The 16,943-nt window shown below is 34.2% G+C and overlaps 1 protein-coding gene across 2 annotated transcripts in view; it reads right to left on the bottom strand.

Annotated features, from left to right (window-relative positions):
- The window catches only part of TDO2 (tryptophan 2,3-dioxygenase), a 29,125-nt gene extending 12,514 nt beyond the window's left edge, over positions 1-16,611 (bottom strand). The window contains exons 1-6 of one of the 2 annotated variants that reach the window (XM_087724652.1): positions 16,557-16,611; positions 8,414-8,482; positions 8,020-8,125; positions 4,445-4,535; positions 956-1,026; positions 305-432 (exon numbers count right to left, since the gene is read on the bottom strand). In XM_087724652.1, the coding sequence (XP_087580778.1) occupies positions 305-432; positions 956-1,026; positions 4,445-4,535; positions 8,020-8,125; positions 8,414-8,448 (431 nt within the window). In that variant the 5' untranslated portion in view covers positions 8,449-8,482; positions 16,557-16,611. Of the gene's footprint in view, positions 1-304; positions 433-955; positions 1,027-4,444; positions 4,536-8,019; positions 8,126-8,413; positions 8,708-16,556 lie in introns of those variants that run through there. The other variant, XM_087724651.1, reaches the window with a different exon arrangement.
- Positions 16,612-16,943: the final 332 nt, after the last annotated feature.

The following is a 16,943-nucleotide window of genomic DNA, read 5'->3' as shown; positions in this document are numbered from 1 at the left end:
CCCCAATCAAGGAATTGCCAAATACGCTAACAGTGAGCAGTCCAAACAAAGAACCTGTAAGACCGTTCCCACCAACACTAACAGGGTAAGCCACTATAATATAAACAAAGAGCAAACTCTACTAGCACTGCTGATGTTACCTAGATTGGATAATGAAATGTCTGCAAGAAAGCAACCAAGCTCAGAGAGCACCAACAACTCCTCATTTGAATCTGAAGCTACAAAAAATTTTCTTTATCAGTATTTTGTTTCCTATAAATTCATTTTAAGACATTTGTAAACATAGTAACTGAAATGTTTGTACCTAAAGTCAAAGAAGTCCAGTGCTGTCATTGTTTCTAGGACAGAAAATTGTTCCACAAGCAATTTAAGGATTATTGAAATTCTCTGCATCCGAGTAACCATTTTCAGCATGTTTCTTTCATCTCTCACCTTAGTTTGAATGTATATATAGAAAATACTATTATGATTTGGCTGATAAAGCAGAACAATAACAATAAAATCATAACCCACAATAGACTGCTTGAATTGTACATTTCGATAACATTTACAAATAGCCCACCTTACTAGGGTTTAATCTAGGCTTGTTTTGCCCCATCCATCATCCATTGGTCCCTCACAGCCCCCAGGCACAATTTTGATATTTCCATATTTTCATCTCCTGTTGCCTGATGTCCTTCTTTCTTTGTCAGAATACATCGGTGAGTACAGTGGGATTTCCCTCCAAATAATAAGATTTTCTTTCTGATAAAAGTGTATAAGACTGCAGCCCAAAGAATTTTAATTGTGCTCTTCAGTCATAAATTTTAGAGATTTAATCTAACTGGCATCCAAAAAATGGTGATTATTGTAGATGTTCAGAATATCCAAATTTCACAAGCTGAATTTCAAATTGTTTTTTATAAGAATCAGAATCCAAAGAGAGATTTAAATAAAACAGTTCTATTCTACTTACATGGCCATTCTCAAATATCACTCGAACAGAATCCAATTCCCACAGGATCTGCTTGAACCATAATTCATAAGCTAAAGTTGAAAGGAACATTAGTTCAGTTTTCAAGCAATAAATGTGAATTAATAGAGATTAATATAATATTTAAAATATTTTTAAAACTCAAAAGTGCTATAAATCAATATATTTTTCTATCCTGGTTATTCTTCAGTTGCTTTTCAAGGCCAATGCAGTACTTTGGCTGAGATTTGATGGTTTTGATATAGAAAGCAAAGTTTGTAGATGTATCACTCTGAATACAAAGATTTAAATCAGAATCACATCAGTTTTCAAAAATCCTCATCTTAATGTTTATGCCAAATAATCAAACATCTTTAAAAAAGTCTAGCTACTAAAAAGTACAATATGTATGTACAAACTTTATAGTAAAGTATATTGTAAAGAAACACAACCCCATTTGTCCCTGAAGTAGCATTTAAATGTACATCTGAAGAATCTACAATGTCAAATCAATACAAGTTGCTAGTTGTAATATCACAGTGCAGACAATAGTCCCAGATTGTTCTTTTGCAGTAATAATAAAGACCAGACCAAGCACTCCATGATTCTGTTCAGAGCAAACAACATGATACTCATATCTGAATAGTTAAACCAGTGGTGGGTTTCCAAATGTTTTCCTACAGGTTCGCTCAATTCTGTGTATGTGCAGAAGCACCTGGGCAGGTGGGCAGAGCCCCCCGCTGCCGCTACTACCAGTTCGGGAGATCCGGGCTGAACTGGGAGCAAGCCACCTCTGATTTAAACAGTACATAAACTTGCAATCATCAGCTCTCCAGCAGATTTACATTCTGTAATCACCACCAATAATTTGAATTGCAGTCTTCTCTACAGATAATATTTCTATTTAGGCAAATTATATGCTTGTCTATACAAGAAGCATGTTACTGAGAAATTTGCCCCTAGTTATATAATGTATCTATCTTTTAAAATTTGTGAAAGTTGCTTGTGCCCTTATTAAAAAAATATTTTAGCACAAGAAGGCTGAGAATAGACAGATGATTCAAAATGCTGCGACTTTGTATATAAATGACTAATTTGTATGATTGCTGTTACTAGTTAATGATGCATCTAATGACTGTATAATTTTGGCCAGATGCTCGTGTCGCCAAAATCTGGAGATAATTTAATATCTAGGGTGCTCTCACATATATCCTTTATTTCTTTATTAATAATAAACATTAATAGCAAATGGATCAATGATTATCTTTACATCACCATTCTGCCAAATCAGTGTGGACAGTGTTTCCCCTCACCCTTCTTTTACTCTGCAATGACTTGGTGAAATAGCTTAATTGAAGTGATATGATTGGGTCAAAGATTATTCTGATGGTTTTGTAGATGAATGAGGATTTGAAACCTACACTTTCTAATAAAACTTTTTACTGTTGCAATTGTAATAGAAACTCCCCAAGATTTTAATTTACAGTTTACAGTTTCTGTAAGTAACATCTCCATTCCAGAATGACATTTATAATTTTAAGGCAGAAGCATAAGTAGCAACATTTTCATCAAAATTTTGCAATATAGCTTGTGATTCACAATGACAGCTTACATATTTGCATGTGATATTACAACACAAATGTAAAAAGTACAGACTTTGCAGCTTGATACTACAATGCAAAATACATATATTGGGTTTTGCTACATAAAAATACTGTAACTTTTAAAAAGTTAGCAAAATAAAACTATGCTCCAGCGTAAACCTACCGTAGCCAGGGAAATTTATGGATGAAATTAAATGAAACCTGAAAGCATGTATAGAACATAAATACAACATAATGTGTTTGTGTGTGTGTGTGTGTGTGTGTATGTTGTGACTCAGCAGTTATGCTGAGAGCTTTTTCAGCATACAAAATTCAGTGTGGGGATTCAGCAGTTCTGCTGAGAGTTTTTTCAGCATACAAAATTCAGTGTGGTGATTCAGCAGTTCTGCTGAGAGCCTTTTCAGGATCAAGAGTCATTAGGCAGCTGGGAGTGGTTAGAGGCAGGTTTGGAGATAAAAGGAGAGATGCTGCCACGCCCCAGTTGCTGGAGTCAACATACATTCATTTGTTTCTTTGTGTGTTCCGTTTCTGGTACAATATTGCTGGCTTATTACTCGTGATTATGCCTGTTACATTTGGAGAAATGCTTTGATGTTTTCATGTAAAACTATTCCGTGAAGACTTCGGAAGAAGTGCATCTTGCTTGTAAGCGTTTGTTTTGGAATTCTTATCAGAGTTTTGTTTACATTATTTTCTGAGCTCGAAGCCAGTTTGAACTGAAAAACTGATAAAAAGTCCTCTTAAGCCTTGTTTGTCTGCGTTTGTTAACAAGCCGTCAAGGGGGGGTCAGAATATATATATGTTTTTATTTGTGCTGATAAATAAATAAAGGAAGACTAGTATAGATCTATTTCAAGCTATTTAGCTCTCATCAGCTAGCCATATCCTTACTGGGATTCGAACCTGTGCTCTATTGCCTCCCAGGCAGGGAGTTAACCATTTGAGCTACAGAGAACGACTCCTTTTATCAGCCAGCCAGGGTGGGAGGTATATACTTAAAGTATATACCTCCCACCCTGTAAGGATATGGCTAGCTGATGAGAGCTAAATAGCTTGAAATAGATCTATACTAGTCTTCCTTTATTTATTTATCAGCACAAATAAAAACACAAATATAACAAAGGCAACAGTAAAAATATTGGGTTTCTGTCTGGATGGACTCTTGTGACGAGCCTAATGACAGAGAGTGGAAGTGTGACCTTCCTCCCACACTTGGGCATACCAGGGGTTGTGACTTTAAGTATATATATATATATATATATATATATATATATATATATATATATATATATATATATATATATATATATATATATATATATATATATATATATATATATATATATATATATATATATATATATATATATATATATATATATATGTATATATATATATATATATATATATATATATATATATATATATATATAAACAGAATCAGATCTGTATCCATGTACATGCTTTAAAATCACAAAGTTGGATAATAAGCACAATAAATACCTGCATTTATTGAATATTACTGAATCAATAATAGTAATTAATGAACTTCAGTTTATTTGCATTTTCTTATGTATTGCATATATGTTCTGCATTCTGTAAAGTTAGCAGTTTTGGCATAAGTTAGAAAGATTGCCTATACACATCTTAACTTTTTTGGTTTTAAGAAATCTAGGGATTGTTCAAAATTTGAAGACAATTCAAATGTTATTCATCAGCCTTTTCAGCTAAGATATAGTTATGGAAATTGAAGCCTTATATTAGCAGTTTTTGCACATGCTTTTACTTATACTAAAATAGTATATAGAACAAAATCATTTTTATTAAAAAGCAAACATGTATTTGTAATCACCAGATAATAAAATAAACTGGATTATTCAGGATTTACCTTGATGGGTCACAATAAACAGATGTTCATCATGAATTTTGTTTCCCTTATTTTCACTCTGAAGTTCCTGTGCATTCAATATTTTATCCAGCTTTAAAAGAAAGACAACAATAATTCTGCAGATAATGTCATTTAATTCTGTATCACATAATCTTTATTAAAAAATCAGTCTTGATAATCAGTCTTTTATATTTTGAAAACAATAGCTTTAAAGCTGTGTCCATACATAGCATGTCTTTAAACATATTAATTAATAGGGCTGTTCTTAGATTAAGGATGAGTAGGACACCAAAGTTTGGGAAGCACCAATGCTTTCCTTTCTCTGAATCATTCTAAAAACACAAAATGTTCATATTGGAAGGAGATGGTCCCATAGTTAACATGGCCTAGGGATACCGTGTATTTTTGAGCCAGCGCTTATGTTTAACATAGCAAAATTATTGCAGCCACCCCATCCTCACATTAATGTAATTAGATATCAAACAAAGCTGATTTTCTGCTGAAAAATACAACCGCTGCCAGAGCAGCAGGACAAGAATAATTTCACAGGGGTGGGGAGTGGAGTGGGCAAGCCAACAGCCAATAAAAGTGACTTTCAGCCTAAAAGTAATATAGGAGATTATGGATCTGGATAAGAATGTTTGTTCAAGCTGCATTTCTACTGGTAGAGCTTTTTCGGTATTTTTTTTTACTATTGATTTTTGTCTGGCAGGGAAACCCTACTGGAAAAAGATGAACAATTGAAAAATAAAAGCATAACATGATATTTTTCTCCTGCCCTATGGAGATTTCACTTTATTTTTAAAAAAATAATCCATGACTATTATTTATACTACAACTGGCAGAGCCTAAGATATTATTCTGTTACAAATCCAAAATGCTAATATTCAGAACATATTTTGCTGAGAGAAAAGAAAAAGTTGATATTAAGTTATGAAGACCAATTATTCCTGATCTCTATGCCACAACAAGGAGCAGAGGCAGCCTATGATGGCTGCCACAAAATCAGGATAGCAGATGCACTGCTAAGCACAGTGCAGGAGCAAACTTTGGTGAACAGTGTATGAACTGGGTGAGAAGAATTCTTTCTATTCAAATTTTAACCCCAAATAAATTCGGAGGAACTATTGACTTACAGCTATTTGTTAATCAGCAAACAAGCACTTTGGAAAGTAATTAAGTGATTAAATGAAGGAGGAGATTTGAGAGAGGAAACAATTTATTCTCTAAAAATACAAAAAAACTGGACTTTCAAAGTGAGAAGACGTGTTATTGAGAAGGCATTTTAAAATGGTGGAACTATGGATTTAAAAAAATTACCACTGCTTTTTCACTTGAATTAGAAATATAATTAAAATCAGACGTCTCGATAACAGCATTGTGAAGTAGAGTGTCATCTGCTGACAAGAGGAAAAATATACAAGCTTGAGAATAACCATTTAAAAGACTGTGAAAACACTTCTTGGATTACATTCAACTAGCCTAAAATTACTGGAGACTTGAATATTTAAATAAGATCTTCAATTAAAAGACCTCTGAATGTTATGTTATATGACTGAATTCACAAAAGTGATTTGAAAAGATTTGGATAACCTTCTGGTCGATTTAAACGGATTTGACTGATTACTTATGAGATATAAAGAATTGTGATTTGTATAAGTTCAGCTTTGAACAAGTAGTTCCTGGACTTTTGGCTAAAAGTGGGACCTACTAAAATAAAAAAAACGAGATGGACCTGGAGTTCCAAAGCATCAAGTATTTGATACAGAAACAACACAAGATGATCATGGAATTATTTGATGACATAGAACAAAAACTGGAAAATAGTACACAAGGGACAAGAGCAAAGACCAGGATGTTCAGGAAAAGAAGGAACCAGTAGAAGTAATGGGGGAAAAAAAATAGAACTGAGAAATCAGCAAAAAGAAGACAACAAAGAAAATATACCATCAAAGCTAATAATGATCAAGGAATTTAAACAGGAGGAAAATAATTTTAAAAACCTAAAAAGAGAATGGGAGAAACAGGGAGATATTTTGGGAAAGGAGATAGGGTTAGAATAGATAGTTTTAAAATTAGACAGTGGATAAGGGTAGGGAGAAGAGAAAAAGTTGGATTGAATAGTCAGGATGCAGATGTAGATAGAATTAAGGATCCTAGAGAAGAATATTTGAGGCAAGTTTTTTAAAAAAAGGATAAGACTTACAGTAAGGTACTGTTGAGGCCAAGAGACGATGGATAGAAAAAAAAAGGAAGGGAGATTCTTTAAGAATATATTTAAACAAAAACATGTATATTAACATTAGAATTATATAGACTGGATAATTATTTTGTATGTACTGTGATAGGCATTAGGATAATATTTCAATACAAAGAGTGAAATATGGGAATTATGAATAAGAATTGCATTAATTGGAAAATTAGAGAATGAATGATGGTATTATTAACACGCTCTAATAATATAGTGACTAGCAGTGAAATAATAAAATTAAAAATAATAAATATTAATAAAATTAAACAATGAGTAATTAGATAATGAAATAATATATTTTAATATAAGCATGTGTATTAGAAGTAGAATTACATGGATTGGATGAATGGAAGGAATATGGATAGATCTACCTTATATGTTTAAATTATACTGTGATTGATATTAGAATTGTATGTTAAAACACTGAACAATGAAAGAATGAAGGATAAAACTTTAATATATATACAGATGTAAAGAGTTAAATAAGGGAAATATGAATAATAAAGCAGGTGAAAGATGGAAGACAGAAAAGAAACATCTTTGAATACAACAATGATATGAATAAAAGTTAGAATAGAAATAGAAATAAGAGGGGAACACACACACACACACATATATACATACACAAGATATATGCAATAATAAGAGGGAGGTTTAGAAATTGAATGGCAGTAGTATTAGATATGTTTAAACAATATGAAATGAAAATGAAGTGTAATGACTATGAGTAATAATATTAAGTTTATGTGTAGTAAAATGTATGATATCCAGGTATCACACTGTTCATGCATTGTTATGTATAAGCAATAAAAAATAAAAAAACTTGACCAAAAAGAAAGAAAGAAAGAAAGAAAGAAAGAAGGAAAGAAAGAAAGAGAAAGAAAATACATTACTACAAATTAAATTCAATGTATCACATCATAACTTAGTGGAACTATACATGCTTCAGTCTACATGCTGTTGATGGCTAGGCCCTTATAAACTATCGGTAGAATGGAGAATCATAAAAAAAAAAAACAAATCAAAGTTAATTTGAAGCAAATCTTCAAATGGAAAACTTCCTTTTAAAGTAGGACTTATAACCACCCAGCTGCTTGGGAAAACCACTCTGGGCAGGGGGAAGGGGGCAGATGGTTATTTGCCTATTGGGGTTACTGAGATAGTTTAAGAATCTATAGCTAAAACGTGACAGTATTTTGAAGATTCATTACAATAATCAAGAGTTTCATAATCATAAAACATTCTTAAAAAGCTACAGAAACTGCAGAAAGATTCAGTTACAGATTAGTCATTTTTAAAAACATTACCACTATCTCATACTTACATGTAGATATTCGCCATAGATAAGACCACCTTTGCCAGCCTTGTTTAATCCTTCTTGTGATTTGTCATCTGCCTCATCTTCCAAAGCCAGTTTAGTAAAATTAAATCTATGAATAAAGCAAATGATAACAGGGCTAAGTACTGCCAACAGAAGAGAACATTATAACAGATTACATCACTGTGCTGGTTATTTGAATTTGTAACAAGCGAAGACTGGTTCTGTTTTTGTAAATTAAAATCACTGAAAAAAAAGAAATAAAAATAGGGTACTAAAACTAGCTGCTTCTAGGATTTTTAAAAAATTTATTATTTTAGTTACTTATATATCTATTTCATTTGTTTTTATTTATCCCAATATCTCTTTCTTATTCACAAAAAAAGAGAAATGTACTTACTGGTATTTGTTCTTCCAAAAGGGACATCCAGTCATGGCTCCGGTATCAAATATTGCCTGTTCCAATGTCCTGAGATAAAATAAATTGCATTCCTAGTGCATTCTTTTATGTAATCTGATCATCAATTTAGGCCAGCCCTCTTCCTGAAATGCCCACCCTTGCTATCATTCAGATTCAGTGGGGATCTAGAAATTAACGTCATGAAATATTTGTCTTGTTAACTGAACAATTCCCTCATTCAATTGCAAAACAAAACAAAACAAATTCACAAGCGTAACAGGTAACAGGAGCACTTTTAATGGAATTTCAAAGTCTTAGGTTATTGCAATTTTTTCAACTTCAGATACCTACAGAGCTGAAGGAAATAATATATAAGTGATATAAATCATCTGCATAAAAGTCAGATATACTTAAATATGTATAAATTATAAATTGTTTATAAGTCCTAGGTTCAAAACATAAATAGAAAGACCGCTCTGAAAACATAATGTTTTCAAGCAATCAAATGTTCACATTTCCAAACTTAATAAAATGTTTTGAACATTTGTTAATTCTTTCTGACTGAAAACATGTCCCAATATTCTTCTTCAAGAGATTTTGAATTCTTCACTAGTTTTCCAAATCCTAGTTTTACTTATTGCACATTGTTATTCAATTTCATTTAATCATTAACAGAGCATTTGCTGAAGTGATACATCATGTCCTCTTACTGCATCTCAATTTCACTGAATATTTAACGTGTCATATCTAGAGAAAAGAACTGACCAAAAAAGTTGATCATTCTATTGACAAACTGCAATTTTCTAACCTATCAAGAGATATACATGCATCATATGGAACATTATCAATCATTGTACAGATAATGTAGCAACCATGCATCTCTTCCTTCATTGCTATCTGTATGAATCTAATTTTTTAAACTTCACTGCAACTTTATAGAAAAAAAAACTGTATTCAAAACACAGAGCTGTAGAATACAAAAAATAAAGAAACATATAAGGAGTGATGCTAACTGAAAGTTCAGATACTATGCAAATCAATTTCATTTTTCTACAACTGGAGATATACAGGTAGTCCTCAAGTTATGACCAATCACTTAATGAGCTTTCAAAATTACAACGGTTTGGAATCAGTGGTGGGATTCAGCCAGTTCACACCTATTCGGGAGAACCGGTTGGTAACTTTTTAAGCAGTTCGGAGAACCGGTTGTTGGAAGAAATCTCATTTTGTTTTTTTCCACTTTACAGGGCTAATCCTATAAGGAAGGCAGGAAGGAAACATTCTGGTGTTTTTTCTAGCCTAATTTTTATTGCCCTGCTTACAGAAACTGCCTCTCTGGTTAACCCTTATTACATTGTAACAGCTAAGGTGAAGCGCCCATCAACGTGAGTGATGGTAAGTTGGCCATGACCACCCAGTCACATGACCACCAAGCCCCATCTACCCTGCTGGTCATTAGGGCAGAGATTAAATTATTGTTAAATTATTTGCATCCCACCACTGGTTAGAATAGATGCTTTATTCCTGTTTTGACAGGATTTCTGTGGTTGCACAGAGACAGAATTAAAAAAAAGAACATCATAAATCAGAAAGTAACAGAAAAATATTGCTAGGCTTGGTAGGCCCATTTCAAAGAATGCATTTGGTAGTGTTCTCCTTTCATATTTTTTTTAATTATCTGTTTTGTAGTCTTTTTTTGGGTCTACCACCCGCATTAAAGTCTCCTAATACACATACATTGTCCATCAGGGGACTCTGCCTCTAAAAGAGCCAAGGTGGCGCAGTGGTTAAATGCAGCACTGCAGGCTACTGCTAGATCAGCAGGTCAGCGGTTCAAATCTCACCGGCTCAGGGTTGACTCAGCCTTCCATCCTTCCGAGGTGGGTAAAATGAGGACCCAGATTGTTGGGGGCAATATGCTGACTCTCTGTAAACCACTTAGAGAGGCCTGAAAGGCCTATGAAGCGGTATATAAGTCTACTGCTATTGCTATATTGCTATTGCCTCAAAAAAATCTACTGCCATGCAAATATTGAGACTAAACATGAGATAAGATGAAAGGAGTAAATTGATTAGTGAAACAAGCATTACCATAGTGCAGTGAGCACAATATATGTTCCCAGGGCTGACCCCGAGCAAACTTTATTCCTGTTTTAACAGGAGCTCTGTGGGTGCACAGAGACAGAACCAAAAAAAAAAAAAAAGATAGAACATCATAAATCAGAAAGCAACAGAAAAATATTGCTAGGCTTGTTAGGCTATTGGTAGTCATGCTGGCTTCGATTTCTTACGGGCAAACTTCTTTGTCACTCCTATATATCATCATTTTCAGCAACTAGAGAAAGATCTCATTAATCCAGTTACTCAAAATCATTTTCACACTGTTAGATGACAGAGTAGAATGTTACAGAAAACAGTTAACTTTCTCTGGAAATTTGTTGAAGGTTTTGCTGATTGCTTGAATGATGGGACTTTGCCTCAAAAAAAACCCTACTGCCATGCAAATATTGAGACCAAACATGAGATAAGATGAAAGGAGTAAATTGATTAGTGAAGCAAGCATTAGCATAGTGCAGTGAGCACAATATATGTTCCCAGGGCTGAACCCAAGAGAGCTTTGGAGAAAGCTTTGTAATGGGCTTGAAATGTTTAAGGTGACAGGAAAAAAAGTATAAATATATTAATTGGGATATATTACTGAAATCATGTTATTTTCAATTGCACACAAATGTCCATAAAATTTTGAGGGTTGTTGTTGTGGTGGTGGTTAACTCTAATCTAACCCTTAGCACCATCAAATATGGCCCTTATCCTGCCAAAAATAGTTGCAACTTTGCCATAATATTGTATGGAAATTTCTGTAGACTGCTGTTCTAGGACAGTTGGAAAGAACCGGATTAGGGAAAAACAATTTACAGCCCTTCAGAGTCAATTTGTATATTTACTCTAGTTCTCTTATTATTTGTGGAAAGTTTCAGAAAAATATGATGACCATTTTAACTCTTTCTCTCCCTGCATTTTCAACTCTTAAGATTACTCTTCTAACTTATTTCACTATCATTAAAAATAAGTTTATTAAACATTTTAATCTTTAAAAACAGAAAGACACAACAAGAAAAAAACAAAAAACAAAACATACATAACAATATAAAGTAATTATACAGCCTTCTGTATCGGCTTTCATATTTAGCCTTTATAGTTCTCCGCTCTGCATTGCCTGCCTATTGATTTTACCTATATAATAACAGTAGTACTAACATTTACAATAATATTAATTATTTATATCACCATTATATTTACATTCTCTTTTTTCTGTTTTGGCTTCTGCTTTCTAGCCACTTATAAATTCTATTCCATATTTTATAAAAATCTGATTCTTCTCTTTCTTTTGGTTCTATTGTCATTTTGTCCATCTCCGCACATTCGAGTATTTTTCTAATTATTGTTTCGTCTGCGGGTGTATTGGTTTTTTCCAGTTTTGTGCGAAAGCAATCCTTGCTGTCGTGAGTATGTGTATTATTATGTATTGAAACTGTTTATCCATTTTTTGGTCTAGTAGTCCTAATAAGAATGCTTCTGGTTTCAGTTCTATTTTTTGCTCAGTAATTTCTTCCAATCATTTCCGAATTTTGCATCAGTATTTCCTTGTGATGGGGCATGTCCACCACATATGGTAGAATTTTCCAGGCTTGTGGCTACATCTCCAACATTTGAAGGATAAATTTGGGTACATTTTGGCCAATCTCGCTGGGGGCAAATGCCATCTATAAAACATTTTATAGAGGTTTTCTTTGTAAGCTACTGCAGTCGTAAATTTATAATTTCTTTCCCATAATTTATCCCATTTTTCTAACTCTATATTATGGCCAAAATTTCTTCCCCAACTAATCATTGTCTCCTTCTCCATCTCTTCCTCCATTTTATATCTTAAAAGAAAATTATATAATTTGGTAATCATTCCCCCACCCCGTTCCTAATAATATTTTATCTAATTCCATTTGTTTCTCGTGTGTTCTGTATTATTCCCAATCTTTTTTAAATGTTGTTTTAATTTGGAAATAGGGCCACCATTCCATATTTATTCCTTGCATTTTCAGATCTTGTACTTATTTTAGTTCTCCTTTTTCATCTAAGAGTTCTGCATAGCTTACCATTTTGCTGAGATCTATAGTATTTGGATATGTCATTGCCTCCATCCTTGATAACCAGATTGGGATTTTCATGTAATGGTTTTGTTTTTTTCCCCCAGACCTTAAACAGGGCATCCTTTACTAAGTGTCTCTGGAAGTATGAATGAGATCTATTCTTTCTCTCCCAGAGGAAGCCATGCCAGCCTAGCTGGAGATCATGGCCTTCTAGCATAAGAATCCTTTTATTTTTTTTAGTTGAATCCAGTTCTTAAGCCATGTTGAGGTTTTATTGATCAATCTACTTACGAAAGACCAGGACTCAAGATCACGAAGGTGCGAGAGAAACGGGTTTATTGATGCATCGAGTTCAGCGTGTTCACACACCAAAATCTGAACTGCCTGGGCTATGCCCTGGGCAGTGATTTTATACCTTTAATCAAACTTCGTCAATCAGAAGGCGTTACAAGAGGCGTATTCATACAAAACGTCAAAGCCCCTGCTTTGTACATTTTGGAAAAATACAAAAGCAGAAATGAATACAAAAAGTCTGAAAAACAGGAAAGGAAAATGCTGATGCTATGCCCACATTATTCGGTAACTCTGCTATTCTCAGTATTTTATACCCATGTAGATTTCCTGTGCCATCCTTCTGCAGTAATTTGTGACATGTTCCAGGAATATTTGTAATACTTATGGGGAAGTTTGAAGTAAAGTGAACGAAAGCTAAATGCCAAGCTAATATGAAGTTATAGTTTTTAGCATATTAAAGGCTTCTCAACCTGGCAGATCCCTGGTGGGTTTACCTGTGTACCCCCTCCTGCCTCAATGTCAGGGTTACCGCCTGATAATAAAGCTCCCAGTCTGGGATGCCAAAGCCACCTTTGTTTCTACTATCTTGTAGAAGTTTGAATTTAATACACAGTTTTTTTCCCTGACCAGATAAATTTGGATACCATTTTATTTAGTTGTTTGAAAAAACTTTTCTCTAATTTAATCGATATTGTTTGAAAAGGATAAAATAGTTTGGGTAATACATTCATTTTAATCGTTGAAATTCTGCCAATTAGTGATATCTGTAGTTTAGTCCAATTATCCAAATCTTTTTGTATTTGTCATAGCAATTTATTGTAGTTGTCTTTTTTTTATTGTAATACATTTTGCCGATAACCATATTCCCAAATATTTAATTTTCTTGGCCCTCGAAATTCCCAGTTTCTCTTCCAGTTCTTCATTTTGTCTTTTGGTTAGATTCTTAGTTAATATTTTAGTTTTCTCTTTATTTATTTTAAGCCCTGCCACTTTACCAAATTGGTTTATGTCTTGTAATAATATTAGTCCAGTTTCTAGGGGTTCCTCTATGATAAATGCTAGATCGTCTGCAAAGGCCTGCACTTTGTATTCCTGTGTTCTAATTTTCAATCCCTTTATGTCCTGGTTCTGTCTAATTTGTAACATCAATGTCTTTATTGAGAGGATAAATAACATGGGGGATAGAGGGCATCCTTCTCCATTTCTGGGTCTATCCACACCATGTCAATCCTGGACCATGAATTATGGGGGTTTGAAAAGAATGTGTATTGATTCTTCTGTGGGTTGATTTCTCTCCAGACATCTTTTAGATTTAATTCTCGGCCCATTTCAAAGAATGCATTTGGTAGTGTTCTCCTTTCATAATTTTTTTAATTATCTGTTTTATAGTCTTTCTTTGGGTCTACCACTGCACTAAAGTCTCCTAATACACATACATTGTCCAGTTCCAGTTCTGCAATCCGCTTATGTAATTTACTATAGCATTCTTTCTGGTTCATGTTTGGTGCATATATGATTGCAATTAGTACTTTTTTTTGTTTTATTGATACTTCAATTAATAATGTTCTTCCCTCGTCATCCATGTATACCTGTTTAGGTTTTAGCCAGTCCTTTATATATATTGCAATTCCCCTTTTCTTTGTTTCAGCCAAGGTCAGATGTAATTTCCCTAGCTTCAGAGATTCCAGGATACTACCATTTCCTTTTTTAATATGAACTTCCTGTAGGCATGTGATGTCCATGTTATGTTTTTGGAGTTTAGAAATTGTTTGTCTTCTTTTTATAGGTGAATTTAGTGACATTCTTTTTCCTCTACAATAGTTAGAACAACATGATGACTAATTTCCAATAGAAAACTACAAAATAAGACAGAACTGAACTTTTTTCCTACAGCTTCCATAACAATCTAAATCCGTACAGGTATTCCTCATTTAGCAACCACAGTCAGGACTGGCAACTCAGTCATAAAGCAAAGCTGTTACTAAGTAAAATAGAAAAAGTGCTTATGACATTATTTCAGCTTTCCTTTGCTTTACCTGTGAAGATCATAAATATGACTGTTGCAAAGTTACTTTTTTGTCACCATGATAGTTATGCAAGGATACTAAACAAGGCTGTTGCTATACAAGAACTGCCTTATTCGGGCTGATGGAGATGCCACAAAAAATTCTCATAATGTGCTGTGGGAAGTTATCATCCAGCCCTCTCCCAGAAAAATGAAATATCCTAGGAAATATTGAAAAGGCAGAATATTTCTCTGGATATGAAAAGAAAGAAACATGTTTTAAAAAAACAGAATAGTTGCCTGTAGCTTCCTGCCCATCCCCACTGTTAATGGGCCATTAAGAAGGCCAAGCTAGTCCATTTTACATAATAAAGACTTCTCCACTGCAGCTCCAGGGGGAAGGGATTAAGGAATTTTACTCAATTGACCACATGGCATCTGTGAACTCAACCAAACCTGGATTCAAAACGCAGCCTAAAGAGTTGCCCCTGCATGGCTCCATGGGAGTCTGACAACCAATCAGAATACATTTCTTACACAGGAACAGGAAACAGAGAGGTGGGACTAAACAGGTTATACAAAGCCTAGCAAGCCCCTCCTTCAGCCCTTCTCTTCTTCTCCACCCAACATTGAAGCATGTGATCACCTTTTCTGTTCAGGGCTCAAGCCACGTGGCCCTGTCCAACAATAAACCATCTTTCCAAGCAGCCTCCTTGTCTCCAGTGTCTTTTTCCCCACTTGGAGCTGAACCCAGAAGGACATTTCTTTCATCAATGCTTAGCTCTACTTTGAGCATACGCTGCCAAGAAAAGGTTTGGCTTTTCTCTTGCTTTGTCATTAGGCAATCACATAAGACAGCAGTGCCTTTTAAACTTTTGCTTGTGAGCCATAAAATAAATTATGAATGTTAATAAATAAATTTAACTTCACATCTACTACTGTCCCTATTAAGGCCAGTGGTGTAAAATGGAAAAGGTAAACACTTTCCCAGCTGGGGATACCTCTGTTCACCCTAGGAGTAAGTCTCTGGCATTGACAGGTTCTCAATGAATGCAGAGTAAAGTAAACCCAAGTTTCTGATCATCTGACTCAGTCATTAAGTAAAAGGGGTGGGAAAGAAAACCACCTTCCCTCTAAACCAATAGAAACAGCAAGTTCTTTGCTTTAGTTTGGTTGAAGTTTTTTTTTTTTTTTTACATTTTACATAAGTGATGCAACTGAAGGAGGGGCTTGCTAGGCTTTTTATAACCTGTTTAGTCCCACCTCTGAAATCCTGAATCCAAATACTTTGTCTAATTGAAGCAAATTAGGCTTTTACTCATGAATTGATGTTTCTTCTTCTTCTTCTTCTTCTTCTTCTTCTTCTTCTTCTTCTTCTTCTTCTTCTTCTTCTTCTTCTTCTTCTTCTTCTTCTTCTCTCTCTCCCCTCCCTCCCTCCCCTTCTCTGTCTCTCTCATAAAATGTTTAGGTAAAGAAAACACATGTGTGCAATCATCAGCAATCTTGTTTTTGTGAGACATTTTTAGCTGATTTGTTTGAACAGCATGCGAATAACATTCATTTCAATAATGAAGCAATCATTTCCAGAAAATTAAGATAGATTTATCTCTCCTTTTTGTACATGTATAGCAATATGCTTGCTTTATGGAAAATGTTACAGATGAGATGCTATTTCTCAGCCAAAACATATTAGACTCACAGTTGTGAAGGCACAGCTTTCAGCAAGCCAGTATAACTGAATGTTGCCAGTCAAATTGAAATTGGAACATGGGACCAGCTGAAGCTCATCACTATTATTCAGCACTTTAGCCAAAAGGAAAGAAACAAACCCCGGGATGGACAGCCAGTGTTTCTCCAGCTCTTTGCATCAGCCCAATGACTTAGCATGGCTCCTAAAACCGCCTCTTGATTGTAAGGGAAATTCAACATGTGAGCATGCAAGCATGAGTACACCGGTTAGCAACCCACCACTGTTTTAAACCCACTTTAAAAACATTCCACTTTTGATGTGATTTATTTTTCACTTTATATATGTATAAACTATTTTTGGATGTGGCCATATCCACTTTGTAATGTTGCCTTTAGC

Source organism: Thamnophis sirtalis, unplaced genomic scaffold (genome assembly GCF_051295495.1).
Source record: "Thamnophis sirtalis isolate CommonGarterSnake01/CBP01778 unplaced genomic scaffold, rThaSir2_p1.2 scaffold_10, whole genome shotgun sequence".
In the NCBI taxonomy this organism is placed as follows: Eukaryota; Metazoa; Chordata; class Lepidosauria; order Squamata; family Natricidae; genus Thamnophis; species Thamnophis sirtalis.
This window is presented reverse-complemented; position numbering and strand designations above follow the sequence as displayed.